The sequence below is a fragment of the Anabas testudineus genome, chromosome 17 (genome assembly GCF_900324465.2).
Source record: "Anabas testudineus chromosome 17, fAnaTes1.2, whole genome shotgun sequence".
NCBI lineage: Eukaryota > Metazoa > Chordata > Actinopteri > Anabantiformes > Anabantidae > Anabas > Anabas testudineus.
Window position 1 is genome coordinate 6,780,607 of NC_046626.1, and position 20,353 is coordinate 6,800,959.

Here is a 20,353-nt window from a genome sequence, read left to right on the forward strand (position 1 = left end):
AACATCTATTTGTATAAGTTAATAATTAATAACTATTTTTTCAACTAATGTTTTAAGTATATTATATTATGCTCTAAATTTGTCCTCAAATATGATGCAACTCTATATCTTTCTTTGAAACTGCCTTAGAGAACATTTTTGCTTCATGGCCAAGTTTTCTGCAGTCTGTGGTCAGTCCGTCAGCATTCATTTGGTGCAATAAAGACTGTTTTTTTCTCGCTCTCTCTCTCTCCATCAAGTCAAACCACAATCTCCTGGAGTCAGTTGTCTGCATGGGTAATGGAAAAGGAGTATTTCTTGCTAATTCTTGCTCATTCTTTTTCCATCTGTGGTGGGGCACAAGGCGGTGGTTGCAGCCCTGGTGTATCTGCTGCCTCCTCGTATCATAGGCATTTCATAAACATCACCCAGTTTGCTTTACGGTTAGTTGGATGCAGCCAGTCGGAGACTGATCCACATATTTCACTATAGCACACATAGCACAGTGGGAAAACATTAGTCTTGGCCTGACAAAGAAAAACTGACGCACTTGTACCCCAACATAAACATAGGCATGAAAAAAAGTATACAATAAACAATAACCTATATGTTCAAAGGATAAAATAAACCAAATTGGATAGAAAGAGTGATGGTTTGCAAATATGCCAGCAGCTCTGTGAGGCTGTATAGGCACAGTGGTGCATTCTCTAATGCTAATGTGCAATAATTAAATGTTGAGAAGGTAATGCTAACTTTTTTCACCATGTCAGTTTTATTTCAGGTGTTTACATGATAGCATTTGACCCTAGCACTAAACAAACTGGATACTTATGGTAATGGCATTAATTTTGTAGGTATTTGGTCATAAACTATAAAATAACAATCTATTAATGGCACTAGAGGAAAAGATCACTGGAGTTAGTAGCATTGATCCACTGGGAAACATGAATGTCTGTACAATTTGTATCAATATATCACGGTGTGGTTGCAATGTAGCAGCAGTCAGACTGAACTGTTATTGTCCAGTGCCTTTATAAATAACAGATAGGCTTTCCTGGCATGACGGCTCTGGCCAAGAGGAAGATTTTGGCAATAGCTTGAAAGAGAATCCACAGCGAAGGAGAAATATTCCCTGAGAGAATTAACCCCCATGGATGGCACCAAGCTCTCAGCATTCCCCACTGTTTACTTGATTGGAGAAGACAGAGAGCACATAGCACAAGATTGGATTACACATTCTGTAACAGGGAGGTCTGAGAGGCACTGTTATGTTATCTGAGGTGATTAGGGACGGTACATGGTAAGGTGACGCTGGCGCTTTCTCTTCAAACCAGATGCCCCATATTTTCACATGTTGTCACCAGGGTCCCAGAAGAGCTGCTGTCTTTCCTACCAGGCTACACCTCTAAATGCCTATTGGCTACGGTCTGAAAGAGTGGGTGTGTTTACTTCAGTCTGGCTTCCCACTTGTCAGTGTCTTTCTAAAAGACTGTTAGAATGGCATATTCACAAGCCCCTCCCTACTCCATGCTCTCTTTTACACACAAGCAATCCCAGCTTCTGTTATGGCAGGGGTTGCACGTTGGCCTTTCCCAAACAGCCGCAGCATGCCACTCTCCCTGACAGCACCTCCCTGCCTTCTCAGGACACAGACAGGCTGAACTGAGCCGAGAGAAGACTGGACTGGACTGTCTGGCACACCCATCAGCAAGACAAAGTGGACGAAACTGCTGAACACATGCCACAAGGTAAGCTCTCATCTAATATTCACATCATATCTCTGGAGTCAGGCGAGGTCTGTTGGACTGGATGATTAATCTAAGCTGAGATGCTGAATGTTGACCTTGAACGTCTTCGATCTGGGGCTGGCTGATCTACATTCAGGGTCAGAAAAGCTTTTGACTCTAAAGTGATTTAAAAAATTATGTGGGGTGGACTTTTGGGCTCACACTGAATTCTAACCAGACTTTGAGGAGAATAACTTTGGAAAATTAAACTGAATTATATCTACATTTTATTACCCCTATATTTACACATGGAGTACAGACAGGCACTTAACCCAGCACAAAGACCTACGTCCGTGTGAACACACACCCAAACAGCACATGTACTATTTTAACCTTGTCATGTTAACAAAACATAGCTTTCTCTCTTGCGTGAAGCCCCTGGCAGCTGTTTCATTCTATGAGCTTTGGTTCCACATGCCACTCATTGAGGATCAGATGCCAACTATGAATATTCTGTTACTGGAATAGGAGCACAGCAACTGTAGTGGTCCAAAATCCCAAGATGAAGATTTAAAAAACTGAAAAAACAAAAAAAGAACTTGAAGGATTTCGGTGAAGTATTTAAGGGGGCAGTGAGTGAAATATACAACTTTGACAGGAAAAAGAAGAGACACATAGAGCAGGGGGGAGCAGGAGCTTGAGCTCAAACACTTGGCTCTGGTTTCCAAATCAACTCTGAACAGAAGACAAGGTTTAGAGTTATGCACTGGAAAACCACAGTCTGCAGAGCCAACATGTAGAGCAGAGGAATGATTTTTCCGGGAACAGAACATAGACAGGGAAACATAAGGACCATTGCTGCTCCAAGATACCATATGGGCCTAAAGAAAAAGAATAAAAGCAGAATGTGCAAATAACAGAAGCATGGGAAAAGGGCACAGAGGCTCCAATTTTAGAAGTCAGGTATCCATGCAGTATAGCACTCTCACAGGTTCTGCACACATAAGGCATGGTGGCTGGGAAATGGCATTAGTTCTTCAGGTATTTAGTCATAAACCAAAGTATTGGACAAATTAAGGCAGTATGATTACCATAATTATTGAAAAACATCCTGAGAGAGTACCGAAATTTATGGCAGTTCATCTGCTAATTGTCACAGCATCACTCAGAATAACAAATGTCAAGCTCATGGTGACACATCAGGCGTCAGAGGATAACCAAAGTCATTATTCTCTGCGGACCGAGAACGCCAGTACAAAATGTGGAAATGCATGAAATAGTCGGACAATATTAAAAATTTCAGTCTGGACCAAAGCCAGACTGATCGACATAAAAATAATTCTTGATTTGGCTCCTATAGCTATCTCCAACAAAATCTTCAATTCAAAATCTAAAACGAACTCTTTGTCCTTATCTGAGCACTTATCGTTGCTTCATGGGTGAAGTTGTCTTTTGCTGTGTCATGAGTTCATATTTAATTTGTGGCTTGTGGTAAAGAATGCTGTGGACAGAAATGTTGTTATTATGAGGTTTATGCTGATGGGAGAGCCGAAAGGTCGATGTGAGAAGGGACACATTTGCTCAGAGGAGGAGAGCAGCTGTAGTGGGAAAATGAAGATGAAAAGAAACTCAAATAAAGCAAAATGGATGCTCAAAAAACTCTGACATTTCCTCCTGACTAAAGCACAACGAGGGCTTTAGCCGAACACAAAGGAAGCCTTGATTTTGAAACCTCAGTAAAAACATCAAACCTACTCAGATACTTGACTTTGGATTGAGTGTAATGTGGGCAGAGGAAGCAGGACTGAATTGCAGTGCAGTACTCTTTAGCTGGGGCCTGTTTGGGGTAAGGCGAATATTTTGTGTTTCATTTCTTAGGTTTCCTGTGAGGTGGGCCTTCTGCTCCAAGCATACACAATTAAAACCTGTGCCATGGAAATGCGGAGAGAGTTAGGCAATGACTCTTGGGATTTGCCTAACCTTAACTCTGCTATATTGTTTCCTCTGTGGTAACCTGGTCAGGAAGAAATAGACAAGTACATCTATATTTATGTGCAGTAAAACTGCAGCTTGGATCCCACTATGAAAACAGGCAATAAATAACTTGCAAATTTAAAATTGCTTTCTTCGTGCCACATTTAAAACTTTTGAAATTTCGATGAGATCTGCACTGTAGCTGTTACAAACAATCTAACTGTTTCCAGCTGTAGTTTTATATTTAATGGACAGCTAGTGGACGGATCTGAAAGTGTTATCCTCATCTAACTCTCGGCAAGAATGGAAACTTTTTTATTGTTCATATAGTGGTGTTTTTTCAAAATTGAAATGTAACCCTTTACTTCAAATCACTGAAGTAAAGCTGCAGGCAGATGAAAAGAACAAGAGACCCAGCAGTTAGACTGATTGAGATGTCTGCAGAAACAGGTGCTCTGTGCAGCGTTTGACTGACAGGACCTATGCTGAATACAGCATCAGCTTGCGCTCGACATTAGACTTTTCGCCCTAATGTAAATGCCACTTTAGCACCATGAAAATGTTCTGTAATGCTCCTGGTTTGTCTGTTTACGTGAAGTATATTTAACTAAATAATCTTCTGTATTATGCATGTTAGTACTATGAGCCCACGTCTAGGCCTCCTGTGCTGACATGTTCTTCAGCTTTAGAGCACATGTGTGGGCTAAACTTAGACTTTTCAAATACAGTGATGAAAGATTCTTCTCAACAGCATAAAAACCCCACTGGCATAATAACACATGTTGTATCAGTTTCAGTGTAAAACATATGTATTTGTTTTCTTTACCAAAAAATAACGATACCATGAAGAGGGACAGTTCTGTGATAAATCATTTTGCTGGATTCGCGATGAACAATATTTTTCAAATGTATTTTAACATTGAATGCTGGCTTACATTTGTACTCCTGATCAAAATGTTATCATTTTTTGCCAGTTTTATTTTTTTAATAAATGTATAAATAAAGACTATAGACTGTATGTTCCAGTTCTTTACATACATTCTCAATAGAAGTCAGATCAGAGATAACAGGGGGTCTCTCACAATTCTGTGTGTTTTTAGTTTTAGGTCATTATTGTGCTAGAAGACCCACAAATTTACCCCAGAATGATAAATCATAATTTATCTCAATATTTACCCCAAAAAATAATCAGTACTCAAAATACTCATGTAAATGGCATGTAAGCTGTACATGTGCACCCTGTGCAGTACTTTGCAGCATGTGTGTTTGAGTGTACACATACATACAGTGTCTGTTTACATGTTGGCTGATGAAAATAAAGATAACTTAATGTGCAATTTGCAGAGTTGTTGCTGTTTATCAGGAAAGTGTGTGAATGATGGAGAACTAAATTCCCAGCAGGGTCATTTAGTGGTGTTTGTCTGTTTACTGCATAGCTGACATTGTTCAGGGCTGCAGCTTGGTGGCTGCGGTGCCTCCAGAGCATAGCAAGCGGCCACAGAGGCCGGTGGTCAGGAGATGGGAGGGGAAACACAGGAGGAGAAAGAGATGTGGATGGAAGGGGGAGAAAATGTAATGTAGACTTCTACAGACGGGGCTATTTAAAGACCAGGTGTTTGAGTCAGCAGATTCAAAGGGCAGCAGAGCCATGTACTGTCAAAATCATGCACAGCACAAATACTTGTGGAACATGAAAGAGTAAACGGAAATCCCAGTCAGAGACAGTTCTATCTCTTCTGAAAGAGTTGTTGAGTGGCTTCTGAAAGACGACTATGGACTTACAGTAGTAGGAGGCACAGAGAGAGCAGGGAGGGAGGAAATTAGTGAGTCAGAACAATGGCTGTCTGTATTTATGTCTGTAGGAGTACATTTTGCTCCTCTGGTCATGGCTTCTGGGCTGAACAGTTTCGAGCTATTTTCTGCTCTCGTCCTGGACGGCAGGACTGTAATCAAGTGAACATCAGGCCTGCCACTGTTGACTAATCACTGCCGGACGCATGGAAGAAATGAAGTAGTGAGAGTGTGAGAAAAACAGAAATTGTTGAAAAAAGGAAAGAACGACAGGGAAGGGAGACAACAAATTGAGCGTGATTGTATGTTTGTGTTTTGTGCTTTGTGCAACATTAGGGAGAATAAATAAGAAGGAGACTGTGAATGGAGTACGGTTAAAGGACCATTGCTGCTCCATTTGGTCGTAAATTAATATTGAATTTCCCACAAATAACACCACAGTAAACCTCAAGTGAATGCTAATGCCAAAATGCATCCACTTTGTCCCCAGAAATCATGATCTTGTTATTGGATAATTATTATTGTTAAAACCACACAATAACCACTTTCCCCCTGTAAAAATGCTTTTACATGTGTGATTTACTCCTCTATCATTTTTTGTTTGCTTTTTCAGAAACAAACAGATAATGTGACAAGAAGTTGTTTCAGAACTGAAAAGAGCAAAATGATGGAAGGACAAAACGGTAAAGACGTATTTCATATCGAAGATTCTACTACGTAAGAAATCTGTGTGATGGATACTGAACGAGTGTTTTAATGTTTGCAGGGAATATATCTCCTCACAAAACAACAGAAAATGGAATTAAAGGGAAGCCCCCTTATTCAGTAGAAACCCCCTATGGCTTTCGACTTGACCTGGACTTCCTGAAATATGTGGATGACATAGAGAAAGGCAACACCATCAAAAGAGTCCCTATCCAGCGACGGAGCAAGGGCCCCCGGGCAAGCACTCTTCCCAGACACATAAACCCCTCTGGGTACAGCTACCGCCCGAGCCCCTGGGGATCTACTGGCGCACTTGGCCCCAAGTCCAGACTTTCAGACACCCATCATCATGGCTATACTTCCTGGGCATGTGATCACAGGTCGCCCCTTTCTCCCACAGGGCTCAAATCCCTGGCAGAGATGGAGGCTAAAATCAAGGAGTTTGATGAGCAACCTCTAGGGGAACACATCAGACCCAATCTCCTCCGTGCCTCCAGTCTGCCCCTCACAGTCCTGCTGAGACAGGGATCAGAATCTGTGGATGACCCTGGCAGCCTGCAGAGCTCGAGGGATCACCTCAGCGGGAGAAACACTTCCTGTGAAGATGTTTTCTACTCGCTAGACAGCCCTCGACCCCAGGACTGTTCAGGGCTGTTGAGACGCCTGACAGAAGCGCTCGAACGCGTGGGGGAGCTGGAGCTAGAGGTGAGAGTGATTCCAGAGCTCAGGGCTCAGATCTGCATCCTCCAGGAAGAAAGAGAAAGGCTCAGACTGGGCCTGAATCCACACTGCTACCCGTTTGCAGTGAATGGAAACACAGACACACACAACTTGTCCCACCACGGGGCTGTGGAAATTAAAAGGCCTCAGCATGAAAATCATATTAAGCTTCCTAGAAATCACAGCACCAGTCACGATGAGTTTGATCCAGCACATGAGTGGAGGACTAGTACAGATCTGGATGAGCTGCTGACGGTGACGTCTCTGCAGGCTAAGGTAGCTGTGCTGGAGCAGAAGCTCCATGAGGCTGGCCTGGACCTCCAGAGGGCTTTGGGGCTGCTTAGGGAGCAGCAGGAGGAGAGCAGAAGGAAAGACGAAAAAATCGAGAACCTTAGAAAGAATCCCGCCATGTGGGTCCGTGCAGAGAGGGTGGTGGTCGACCAGGACGGAGACGAGACGCTGATGAGATCCACCCAACCAAATAATAAAAAAGTGTCCTCCTCCAGAGGCCCAGATTCGTTGTGTAGTGCAAGAACTGTTAACACAAAGAGCCAAACAAGCCAACTTCAAGACTTTGCAGTCAGTTCCATGTTCACTGAGCGGAGTTCACCTGTGTCTGCGGATCCTGGAGAGGCTTCAGCTGAGGACACAGCGATGGTCATCCACCACATAAAGAAGATCAAGAGGTACTTGGATCAGCAGTGGGAGTGTTTGTGTGGAGGGTCAAGAGAAGAGGGTAAACCTCTAAGGCACCCAGACCCCAAAGTCAACGCCCTGCAGGAGGAGATGATGGGACTTGTCAACATCCTCACCTCCCATTACGCACAGCATGCACCCAGTGACGGAGGAATGATCCAACATGGAGGTACTACAGCGCTCCGATCTGTTCTTTATGTCAGGGTTAGGGCTAAATCTGGCATATGCTGCATTCCTGTGATAAACAAATGTTAGCTAGTCCTACTGTAACTGGAAATTAACGAGTAGAGCAGATTTGTACTTTTTTAACCACTGTTGTTACAGCACAGCCCTCTGACTTCATGTTTGGGAGGCTTTATATTGAAAGGCAGTGCTCCCACATTATATGACGGGAGACTAACTTGTAATATTGTGGTTTGGACTTGGTTTGGGAAAGATGCAGTCAGTCTGTTTGCTGCGAGGCAAAATAACCACTGAAGCTGTACTTCATCTCTTGTCCTTTTTTTTTTTATTTTTTAATGTACACTACATCAGGCTGATGAAATGCTTTCACAAACCTCTGAGTTTCTCGGTTAGATTTAATTAGAGCACATGATAGTTTGACCTTGGGCTGGTTTGATGTGGTAGGGGCTGCTGTTCTTTTCAGTTCAGGAAAGTTGCCATGTTAAAAGTGCCAGGAAATCTAGCGTGGAAAGGTAGAGGAGAACATTTGGATCACAGAGAGAAGTAATGGAAGAGAGTTATCAGAGTTTCAGTGTTAGACTTACACGAAATAGAAACCATTTCCACATATCCAGCGATAACAGCTGTAGCAGTTTAACAGCTGTATCAACACGGGAATAAGAGCAAGCCGATATGTGCAGAGCAATTGTTGAAAACCCACAAGTACATTTTCATTAGAACAAAGAACCTCTGCATGTCTTCAAAGTGTTTCTATATGTATTTTAAGCACCTTGCACATGTTCCCAGAAATTTGCAAATTCAGACAGTTTAACTACAATGTTCAGGATAATATGTTGATATTTGCTGCTTTAAAGTTTTATAGTTTTTGTTAGCAGTAACTGACACGTGTGTGACTCTGCCACAGCTTTTGTGCAGAAACGATGGCGCCCAAAAGAATCTGGAAAAGCTGTAAAACATGTTGAGATGTATTTCATCTGCAACATTTCAAGCTGTTGTTCTGCATGTGGATGTTTCATCACGTTTGTGTTTGTCTCCGCTGCAGCCTCTAAATCTGTCATGACGAGAGACGGATGTACGCAGACATCAGAAAACCTACATTCGGGGGGTGTTAATGAAGGGTTAGTAAATAACTCTCAGTGACTTTAGCGACCTTCAGAGTTATGATTACTGGTTACTTGGTTCTTTAAGCTACTGTTGTATGGTTTTGCCCGAGAAAAACATCATAATTTAAGAATGAAAGAATAACACTCCTTCTACAGCGCTGACTCCCATGTCAGAGTCACGCTGAAGAGTTACCATGCAAACAAAGCTTAAACAGCCAAAAAAAGACAAAACATAATGTACTTTCTGACTCAGTATATCAAAAATACACACACATACATAAAATCTATTTTCTTGAAATAATCAAATTAATTTAGTTTGACTAGAATGCAAAAATTTGTTTTTTTAGGTCTTTTATTCTTAAATGTCAATGTTTCGTACATCTTAGATTTCAGCACTGACACTGTTGTTTACATTAATGCTCCTACCTCATTTTCCTTACTTTCATTTTTTTAAAGAGTTAAAACAACCTCAAGCGGAAAACTACATTGGCAAGATGGTGGGACCCACAGTCACACCATCGGCTGGGAGCAGAAGGAGAGCAGCACCAGCCCTTGGGAGATGGCTGCTGCCCAGGTGGATTCAGATCCAGAGAAGAGACGGGTGGAGGGCGAGAGGCAAACGAGCCCAGTGAAACAGACGTTGTTGGTAGGAACAGGATCGGGCCGGACAGATGGAGGCGCAGTATCCGTGGAAGCTGAAGCCCCACAGAAAGCAGGCAGAATGAAACCGCAGCCCCCAGGAGAACAGATGGAAGTGTACCCTGGCGCTGAAACAACCACTGGGAGCAGGTTAGACGACCAGAACAAATGCCTTACCAGTGTTTGTCTAGGAAATGTGACTGTGATGTTTACTCTTAGGGGAATATCACCAACGAAACATGTTTTTATTGCATCTCATGGGAAACAGATACATGGTCTGTCTTTTAGGGAGACAATGAGTGCAGATTTTCTGGCTGCCTGTCAATTCCTCAGTGACCACATGGACAACATGGAAAATCCCAATGAGGAAATGGTACGCACCTTACCTTCTCTGTTGAGCTGCTTTGTTGTGTTGTGTTTGTGTAAATCTGTAAGTAAAAGACCATTATTCCAGGATGTAATACACACTGTGTTGGTCAAATCGATTTGAGATTTATCCAAAAGTTAGTCCTCCCCCTATTTTCCAGAGGAAGGCCCTGGTCGTGCTTTTTCAGCACTGGTTCAGTGCAGCAGCAGAGGAGGCTGCAGAGGACAGCAAAGTGGCGTTGTACCTGAGAGAGGTGAAGAAATGTACGCCTTCGCTGTTGGCCTTCCTCGTCAACCTGGAAGACGACAACAGCAACACAGTCCTGCATTACAGCATTTCCCACTGCAACTACAGCATTGTCAGTCTGCTACTGGACACAGGTAATGGTGTTGCAAGAGCTTTGGTACGCGTGACTCGTTGGCTTTAAAAAACGTTCACATCTTGGCTGCACCACAGGTGTGAGTGACGTGAACCTGCAGAACAATGCTGGCTACACCGCAGTGATGCTGGCCTCGCTGACAGCCCCTGATGTCCCTGGCGGTATGGAGGTGGTCCGCAAGCTAATGGAGCTGAGCAATATTAACATTCGCTCCAGTAAGGTAACTTGACCAGTGGACAACTATTAAAATGTAAGATGAGTTTAAAACACACTGTTTTTGAGTACTAAGTTGAAGACTGCATCAACCAAGCACGATATTCAAGTGCCACTCTATTGATTTTACACATGCATACTAGTTTGCTTGTCAATAATAATACTACTGAGCTATAAAAAGGCTTATAAGTCTAGAATAAAATAACCCTGATGATGCCATAAGGGTTATGTAGGATGCTTAATGCTGGTGTCTCTCTGAGGAGTCCTTTAGCAAGACAACGAACCTCGAATGGGTCTGTAAATGATCATTCTGTCTGTGTCTCACTGTCTTTCCCTCTGATCTCAGACGGGCCAGACGGCTCTGCACTTGGCAGTGAGACACGGTCGCGTTGTGATGGTTCGCCTGCTGCTGAGCTATGGGGCAGACGCTAACATACAGGACAACCAGGGAACCACGGCCCTCATGTTCGCATGTGAGAGGGGCCACACGCACATTGCCAGGCTTCTGCTAGAGAGAAGCCAGTGTGACCTCGCCTTGACTGACAAGGTGATACAGCTGCAAACACATCTGCTTTTAACTGCCACAAGTGCAAGATAAATCAAGGAAATCACATGTAATTGGTTCATAATGTTTGTTCAACCGAGGACTCACCCCACATTTCTCTTCTGAAATCCCGCTAACAAATTGATTGATATCTATTTTATTAGTCAACACAAGAAATGAGCTCAAACGTATGAAAGTTGGAATATTGTGACTCACACTGTGTGGATGTGGGTGGACTTACAGTCTAGATTCACCGGAACAGAGCTTTTTTTCCAGGATTAATCAGGACTACGGTAAAATAAATCTCCCCAGGCTGAGATGAATTAATCCATTCTCAGTACCTCATCTGGCTGTTTGAAGCAAAAAGGGCAGGGAAGAGAGCATGCATATGTATCTTATACTGTAATTTTCACACAGTCTGCCTTTAAACTAAGGACTTTAAGAGGAAGAAAGATTTATAAGACTGATTAAACTGTGATGAAATTCATTCTTAGCCCATCTATCTCAGGAAGTAAAAATTCAGCCTTGCTCATAAGTTTGCTGTTTAATCTGTACTCTGGGAACTCCAGCTCTGCACCTTGAAACTACTCACATGAAAACACGACCAGGAGCTACTGTAACATCAGCATGACAGGAAGTTACATACATGTTTAATATGTTTACAACTACAGTTTTCTTTCTTTCTGTCCTTCAGCATGGTCAGACTGCACTCTCTATTGCCATGCAAGGGTCCCACACTGATACTGCCGCCTTGCTGCAGGCCCACGCCAAAGCTCGAGCGTTGTAGTTGTGGAAAACTGGAAGAAAATATACAGACGTATGATCTTCTGATGTGTGCTCTTTTCTGTTTGAGGTACACGATTTAACGCTTTATGCTTGGATTGAGTCCTTTCTTTCATGATATTGCCTTTGAATCCTGGATTTCTGCATGAGCATTATCTTGAGAGTGAAAGGGGGGGCAACAGGAGCTTCAGATGACTGTAATGATGCAGTCTACAGTAAATGTTTGGTTTTCTCGCTTGTCTTTACCAACGTTCATCGTTAGGTCTCATTTGCACAAGCAGCAGCTTCACCTTTCAACCTATGCAATGTAAAGATATATATTTATTATGCTATGTTTATTGTGTATTATTTAGTGGTTGCATGATTATGTTGCTCATAATTAAATGTTCCCTACACAGGTACCTTTCTGTTTATAGAGAAAAAGCCCAAATCGCTATTTGCATTCTTACAGTACATCAACACTTTTCAAATAAAGATGTGTGTAAAATATATGAGGACAAGCGAAATACTTCCTTGCAGCATGCAAAGCACATGGAGGAAACACAAATCTTTGGTGTCAATAAATCAACCTGTTGATTTCACTCACTAGCAATTTCTATACTGATGTACACATTTTTTATTTTTAATAAAATGGCCGAAAAAAAGTGATATTGTGTCATTGTAAACATGCAAACACAACGCTAACCCTAAACATGGTAGTTGAGTTTCAGGTTGTAATGAGAAACTGTTGCTATAAATGTGACCAGCAGGTGGCGGAGCTCCTCCATTCCAGTATCACTATTATCAGGCAAATATGTGTGTCAAATATAATAACACACGTGCAGGAAGCACCAATGTACATAAATCTGGAATTCTAAAATGAGCATATCCAAGGGATTAGATCTAATCCTCTTCAAGTGTGACAGACAATTATAAACATGACACCCAGCAAATTGTAGTAATTCCACTGTGAGAGGAGACACAATGAGATTCACCTGCAGTCCGACTGTGCAGCAGCTAGAATGGCCCAGTCAGCCATGAAAGCACAAGTGTTTGAGTGGCCCTTTGTTCCTAAACCCCCTGGGAAACAGCAAGGGGCAGATTCTTAGTTTTACTACGAGGATTTAAGATCATATTTGTAAGATAAGACATAAAACACCGAGACCAGAACAATGCTGGATTTCTGTCTGACAGAGCAAAGCCACCTCATTTCCCCTTAGGTATTTCTCCATCCTGGAAGACTGACTGCCCTGCTGCTGTAATGACCCTGAGCAAATATACCACACATCCTTGGAAAGATAGAGAGGGAGAGATGGAATCAGCTCAGCCAAGGGATAAAATATTAGCACTCAAACACTATAATATGATACATAAGAGGTTTTTGTATCAATACAAAAGATATACTTTTGTATTGAATAACACATACATGTCTAATGAACTTTTGTATTAGCATTTTGACAATATAACTTAGGTAAATATGTATTTACGTAAGTCTGCAGGCTATCTAGGTACTCCTTAAATGCACAGCTGTCAATACAACATGCTCACGCAAACAAACCTTCGTGTCACTGCAATAAAGGTTATGCTTATGTGTGGCGGTGAACATCTGTGACACCTCTTTCCTCTGCTGCAGGCACCACTGGACTAATAAAAAATGCCCATTATATAATCCCCTAAGGGAGACTGAGTTTGTCCTGCTTCGGTTTAATAATGATAATGGAACAGATTTATCTACTAGAGTTTTTCTATCTTCTGTTTGAATCACTTTGTCCCTAACAATAGAGCAGCTTTGGATCCTCTCAATTCACAACATGCAGGAATTTTGCCACTGCAGCGTTACTAGGTATGGTATGATCATAAGCCCAAAGCAGCTAATGTTAAGGCTACAATGTGCAACTTAAGGTAGTGCCAGCATGAGACTTGAGATTACACCACTATGTTCCACCCAGCTGTGATCCTCCCTGCTATGTTGCACTCTGCTATGTTCAATCTATGTGGACATGGTGATAAACGCAAGGGATGAGAAAGCATTTTATGTGCACAGAGAACAGGTGTCCTGCATCGTAGTAGATGCAACATGCTGTTAATCCCACAGGGTTCAGTATAAGACAGCGTCCTATGGTCTCAGTCCTGTTAGATAACTTGTCCAGTAGGAATGAAAATGGCCACAGAAGATGAGTTTATTGTTTTGCTTCTGCTAAATCTCCGTCGTCAAATGAAGAAAAGAGGCAGAAGAGGGTAAATGAAATAATGGCTCCATGTCATGTGCAATATCTCTCCACACATTATAAACAGCAACATAAATAAAGAGAGACAGAAAATTCTTTAAAAACATTTTGGTTTTGCCCATTAGTTTTGAGTCAGATTTATGATTATGTCCTTAAACAAAATGAAAGTTTAAGCATTTGTAGAAGAAAAAAAAAAAAAAACAGCACACACTGCAGAAATTTTCAATCAGATTTTATATATCAATATATAGAGATATTCAAAAGTAATTCATTACAGAAAATCAAAAAGTGGAACCGGTTTGGTTTTTATACACCTTGTCTTTGCATGTACAGTAGTTAGCTGATCCATGGCCTTGTCGTAAAAAAGAGAAGTGAAGAAAGTCGAACAAAAAGGCACAAAAACAAAACATTTTTCATTAACAAGTTGGGGACGGTGCTGCAAAGATGTGGGAGGATACCATGTTTTACGTGGGTTAACGAAGACGGAGTAGTTCCACAGAAAAAAGAATGCTAAATGATGCACAGCAAGAAACAACACAAACCACTTTGGTGGATAATTCAGATTTCTTACAATCCGGGAATGCAGTGCTGTCCTTTATACAAATAAATTAATATACCTCAACACTTTATCTAAAATCTTATGTACATCCGTTCTTTTACATTATTGTATAATACATTATCAAAAACCTTATGAAAACATTTTTACAAATCAATGAATCAAAAAGCACCCTCGAAGCCTCTCTAGTGCCACACACTCTCACACGCATACAAACGCACACATGCCTGTGTGTTCACACGCCTTCACACGCCGTTTTCCTCCATGCAGCACACAACACAGAAGGCATTCGAAGAGGGTTGTGCAACAAATAGCATACAAAACAGTTTCAAATATGGCTGAGAGATGAACATTGGCACTCACATGCATAATAATGAACACAACCGCGCGCCCGCACACACGCGCACGCACACCTAGTAGGTTGATGAATGGAGGAACCGCTAATGATCGGACAAAACCAGCACAAAACCTTTTCACTGACAGGACAGGACTCTCTCTTTTTTTTTTTCTTCTTCTTCTTCTGTGGTTACATCACATGACAGGCTGTTGTCATCATACAGCCACCAGCCGGGCCCTCCCACACGGCACTATCCAAAACTGTCTGCTCAGATATTCACCATTTCAGGAGGACGACAGCAGGCACGGAATCTAGCTCGCATTTGTGAATGTGTGTGTGTGTGTGTGTGTGTGTGTGTGTGTGTGTGTGTGTGTGTGTGTGTGGGGAACAATGAATGGCTGTGGCGGTGAACAATTATACATGCTGCGTGTGTTTTCGGAGGGCAAGTGCACATTGTCTCCATCCCGTGGAGAACACCGTTAATTTATTACCACTGCACCCGTTGTGTAATTATGTCCACATTTGTCACAGTCTAAAGCAGGTGATGAGATAAAACTTTTAACACTCGAGGACTTCTGTCGACCACATGACGCTGTAGCCTGTCTAAAAGCTGCAGACTATTGCTTTTCTAAAAAAATATCACAATAAGGAAGACGTAACTCCTACGAGAAAAACGCTTCAATCCTCACATCCTGCTCCTAGAACACAAAGCTCTAAATACTGTATGTGTCCATTGACTTTATTCCAGTCTGCGAACCTTGTGTACTCTCCCAAAACTCTGGAGTGGTGGAGGTCAAATAAAAACATAACCCCCTCAGTCAGCTGTGTTCAATCGCACTCTGAAATGTTAGACAGCTCACCCGTATAAACTATGGATTTAAACCAGACGAAAAGCACAAAATGTGGGTTCTCTAAAATTAATGAGACAATGGGAAAATCTTCCAGGAAAACCGATCCAAAAACGTTTCAACTACACAAGACATCTCCAGTAATGACATTTATGACATTTATGATCGATTCTAACATGAATCTGTACAGATTGTCCCGTCAACACAGGTGCTGTCCCAGTTTAAGAACACCCCCTGCTTCCTACACAGTGTTCCCAGAGCTCCATGGCCCGCCAGGAATAACACAGAGCCCGAATGAATACATCAAGAACAAAACATAACCTCTCACTAGTCTTGTCACAAAATATAACGCACAGCACACACGTCACTCAGCTGTCAATCTGACTCCAAATTCCACTTCAGATCAATGTGAGGAACACACAGTATGACACAAAAATAACCGTGGAATTAATTCTCAGCATTTTTCCAGAGAAAGAATTGATTCAGCTCCAGCACAAAAAAAAAGGTATATGATGTATTTCATGTAGAAATAAGCACAGGACATGGCTGTTATGGCTGCATGTTACAGTGTTGTTCATCCCTTTAGCAAACTCAGTCCAAGTCACCTCTGACCTCACTGTGTGTGCGTGTGCGCGAGCGGCCACCTTCTCCAGAAGTTGCCCTCGTCGGTCACTTTGCAGTGGAGAGCATTGGCTGCTCTGTGTACCAGTGAGTACCAGGGTCGGGCATGCTGCCCCCAAGTGGCAGGGCAATGAATTGTGGGCATGTGCCACCTCCTGCACCCACAACTCCCATGCTGACGCCCTGTGGGTATGGGTGGTGGTGCGCATGGTGTCCCATGCCGTCAGTCCGCCCAATGTGGATCTCGTCCTCTTCGCCCTCCCCGGTGGTCTTGCGGTAGACTGGATTGTCGAAGTTCATGCTCTTGGTGGAGTTGCGCCTCCAGTTACGCCACACCAGGTAGACTCCAGTGCAGACCAGGCCGAACACCACTGTGGCAACGACAGGAACTGCATGCGTTTAACACACAGCGGCAGGAACATGGGAAGGGGGGGAGCGTTAATGAGGCATAACGAGTCCATGGCATGAAATGAAAGGCACAGAGAGGAACAGAAGTGGCATGCGGGGGCACAGAGAGGGCAGGGGGCAGCGATACAGGGGTTGTTTGTGTGGATGGTTCGGCTAAACACTGAGTCAAAGTTGGGCTCAACAAAACCGATAGATCTTTAATGCAGACGCTAGATCAGTTGAAAGCTCCATTAGTGGCCTGCTTTGGATTAAATGAGAGATAAACTCCCCCTGGGGAGAGAAAATTTCAGCTATCACATTACATCAGTATCTACGGGCAACTCAGCAAATAAGCAATGCAATTTAATAATGCTTTATTAAATTACAGCTGTAAAGCTCTGCTAAAGCGTTATTCGGATCTCCTGTACTCAGTTTATGAAGAATAAAATGAGACGGTCCATCCGAAGTAATTGACGGACTCATTTGTTCAGGTTCATTTCCTTCAGTATTGCTTATTACTGCTGTACTGCTTTTGCTTAATTATACCTCAGCCTGTACTGCAGAGAAGAAGACTCTTCATTAATCTCTTTCACGTAATATGTTTATTTTCCTGCAGCCTTTATACGTTTTTATAATGTAATAAGTGGTGTCAAAGTAGGACCAGCTTTACACCAGAGAAATTATTCCCAGGAGAAATTACTATTTGATTCAAACTTCGCTCGCTCTGGATTTTTTTTTTTTTAGCCTTTTATCAAATAAAAACACAGGAGCAAAAGTTTAAGAATAGACTGTATTTTCGGAGAGGTGGGATTCATCGAGGATAGGCCGCTGGTCTATCTCAGGGGTGACACATAGACACATGCAACCATTCACACTGAACATTCACACCTACGGGCAATTTAGAGTCACCAATTAACCTGTCTGTCTTTGAATCGTGGGAGGAAACCGGAGTATCTGGAGGAAAGCCATGCAAATTGTGAAGAATATGGAAACTAAGCCTTTCGAATAACAGCATGAGATATGACATCTTTGTCATCATTCAGATTTTAACACTTCAACTGATTTAAAATTAAGCAAACTGTCAACACAGTGGACAACTACAGTCAACTAACAGGAGCTAACATTATATTAACTTAGCAAGTGAGATATTACTAATATTACTAATCAGTGACAGTTGTCATCTTTGCCAACAAAATCAACGGACACTAGCTTGAAGAAACCGATTTTGCCTACTGCACTTCTGTCTGGCATCGGGAGCCCCTTTAGGGGAACATTTGCCACATAAAGATTGAGCAACAGCAGCTTACATTGGAGGCAAGGAAGGAAATGTATCTTGGGAAAACTGAGTGAATCCTTTAAGTGCTTTCTTTATGCACTACAGCAGGCTAACAACACAGAGACAAAAGGTCTACTGACATGGAGTCCTCTGCCTGTAGCAGAACCCAACACAACAACATAGTGTGAATAATGCAATGTGGCAGCAATGTCAGATGCAGAAAAAAAATGACTTCTGAAAAACCTCAGCAAAGAGGACCTGTGGGCCAGGCTTCTCTCATCCTGCCACAGCAGGGTCAGTGAGAATGGATTACAAGCAGAGAGGCTATAGGCAGCAGGTAGACAGCAGCTTTACGCAGCCCTGCAAGCCTTTAGCGTGGACAGACAAACACCGACAATGAAGCTTCGGGTGACTTACCGATTGGGATGACCACTCCCAGAACAGCTACTGTCAGGTTCTCGCCCAGAAGGAAATTCTCGCTTCCAGCTGTAGAGACAGATTAAATGAGACAGAGGAGTTAGAGCGAGAGGACGAAAAGACAGCAGAGTGAGAGAGGATAAGAGTGCGAAAGTACGTGAGACTTAAAAAAACAAAAAAAAAAGTGAGAAATAGAGGGAGAGATAAGAAGGAAGGGAGAGCGGGTGGATGAGAGGGCAGATAAAACACAGAGACGGGGAGTGTGTGATCATGCGTGCAGGGCTGCGAGTGTTTTACAAAGAGGGAGAGATAGAGAAAAAAAGGTTTGAATATAAATGAAAAAGTTAGTGTGACCTTGACACTACACCTGACCTTCTGCATGTTTTCCATTCAGGCTCCATAATGACGCTAAATTCACCACCCAGCTCCCAATCATATACATATACATATACACAAACTTATTTATATACACTTGTGGACATGCAACACCCCGCAGGCTACACTGAGTGCAATTTATAAAGGCGACATCTTCAAGGCGACCAGGTGCCATCCATCAGTCCTATTAAAGTCAGTGGAGTGCGGTTGTTGGGTCTTGTAGATATCTCACTTTAATGTCATCATTACAGTGAGGATGAGGTTGTTAGCTACATTACGAGTGTGTGTAGGACTGCAGGATGTGGTACTTGGCAGGACATGAGGACGCTCAGGTGAAAGTGGCGCTTTATCAGAACGCTGGGTCCCCATTAAGTCCCCGTTAGGTGCGGAGCACTTACAGTGTTGTGAGACGCTGCTGTCTCCTGCAGCTGTGGTGGAGATGACCATGGCGGTGGCTGTGGAGTGGGAGCCCAGCGCCTTCGACTCCTGTGACGACACGGGCTTGAGGGTGCTGAGAGGTGTAAGGGACTCGGGGGCACCAGAGGGAGCTGTGGTCAAGTGAGGGGTCGCGTCAGCCTGGGATACTCCACCAGAGGGCAGAGAGAAGTCTTCAGCAACGGTCACTCTGGTGCCCGGTGTCAAACCAGCTGAATGGGAGGGTGTTGTCAAGTCGTTTCTTGGTGCTCCTACGAGAATGGGAAGAATACAGAAGAAATATTATGTATGTACGAGTGTTTATGCTCCAAACAACTGTTCTCATTTTCATTTATCCAAAAAACGACTGCACACAAACTTAGATGTTGATTTATACTGATATGGTAATATAAATTTTTAATGTTGATTTCATTAATATTCTCCTCTAATTTAGACTTTTTCCAACACTGGACGGCGTGTTGATGTGACAAACATTTGTCAGCTTTAGCCTTAAAGTCTCTTTTTAATCCAGTAGGTTACTGCTCACAATCCCTGAAGTTTCACCTTAGATAAGACTCAATTCAAAAAAAAAAAAAAGAAAAGAAAAGAAGAAAGCTTCCTTAACTGAAGCAGAATCGGATTCGCTGCACAGTAAACATCGTGGCAATCTGCCCAACAAATCCCTTTAAGTGGTATTGATTTCTAAATACATTCAATTACTGCTGATTCACATGCTCACCTGGTACACAACCCCTCATATCGGGCCCCAGGTCCTGTCCGTCAGGGCACGCACAGGTATATTTGGGCGAGTGTTCGGTGATCTGCGGAGCCTTGAGACACAAGTAATCACAGCCTCCATTGGCCACGCTGCCCAGATTACAGCTGTCTGGGCCTGGAGACGTTGACAGAGAGGAACACAAGAGACATGGCTGTGGTTATTTAAATAAGATTATTACTTATTCAACACACAGAGAGATAGCAGAGAATTTATATGTTCCCCACTGTGAACTATGTTGATTTCCCTTTAAACAAAGCTCATTACTTTGTTTAATCAAACATCAAAATGAAAGAATAAAAAAAACGTACTTTACTTTACTTGCTGAAAATTCTTA

The 20,353-nt window shown here is 42.6% G+C and overlaps 2 protein-coding genes across 2 annotated transcripts in view; one reads left to right on the top strand and one right to left on the bottom strand.

Annotated features, from left to right (window-relative positions):
• The first annotated feature begins 1,529 nt into the window (after nt 1–1,529).
• Nucleotides 1,530–12,434, top strand: LOC113171383 (KN motif and ankyrin repeat domain-containing protein 4-like). The gene is made up of 10 exons (XM_026373704.1): nt 1,530–1,727; nt 6,085–6,154; nt 6,238–7,761; nt 8,818–8,893; nt 9,335–9,667; nt 9,806–9,890; nt 10,045–10,264; nt 10,341–10,483; nt 10,823–11,023; nt 11,715–12,434. The coding sequence occupies exons 2-10, from the start codon at nt 6,136–6,138 to the stop codon at nt 11,805–11,807; spliced, it is 2,694 nt and encodes an 897-aa protein (XP_026229489.1). The 5' UTR covers nt 1,530–1,727; nt 6,085–6,135; the 3' UTR covers nt 11,808–12,434.
• A 1,877-nt stretch (nt 12,435–14,311) lies between these two features.
• The window catches only part of LOC113172339 (low-density lipoprotein receptor-related protein 8-like), a 69,155-nt gene continuing 63,113 nt past the window's right edge, over nt 14,312–20,353 (bottom strand). The window contains exons 15-18 of the mRNA XM_026375270.1: nt 19,981–20,133; nt 19,226–19,513; nt 18,453–18,521; nt 14,312–16,743 (exon numbers count right to left, since the gene is read on the bottom strand). Coding sequence (XP_026231055.1) covers nt 16,421–16,743; nt 18,453–18,521; nt 19,226–19,513; nt 19,981–20,133 — 833 coding nt within the window. The 3' untranslated portion in view covers nt 14,312–16,420. The remainder of the gene's footprint in view (nt 16,744–18,452; nt 18,522–19,225; nt 19,514–19,980; nt 20,134–20,353) is intronic.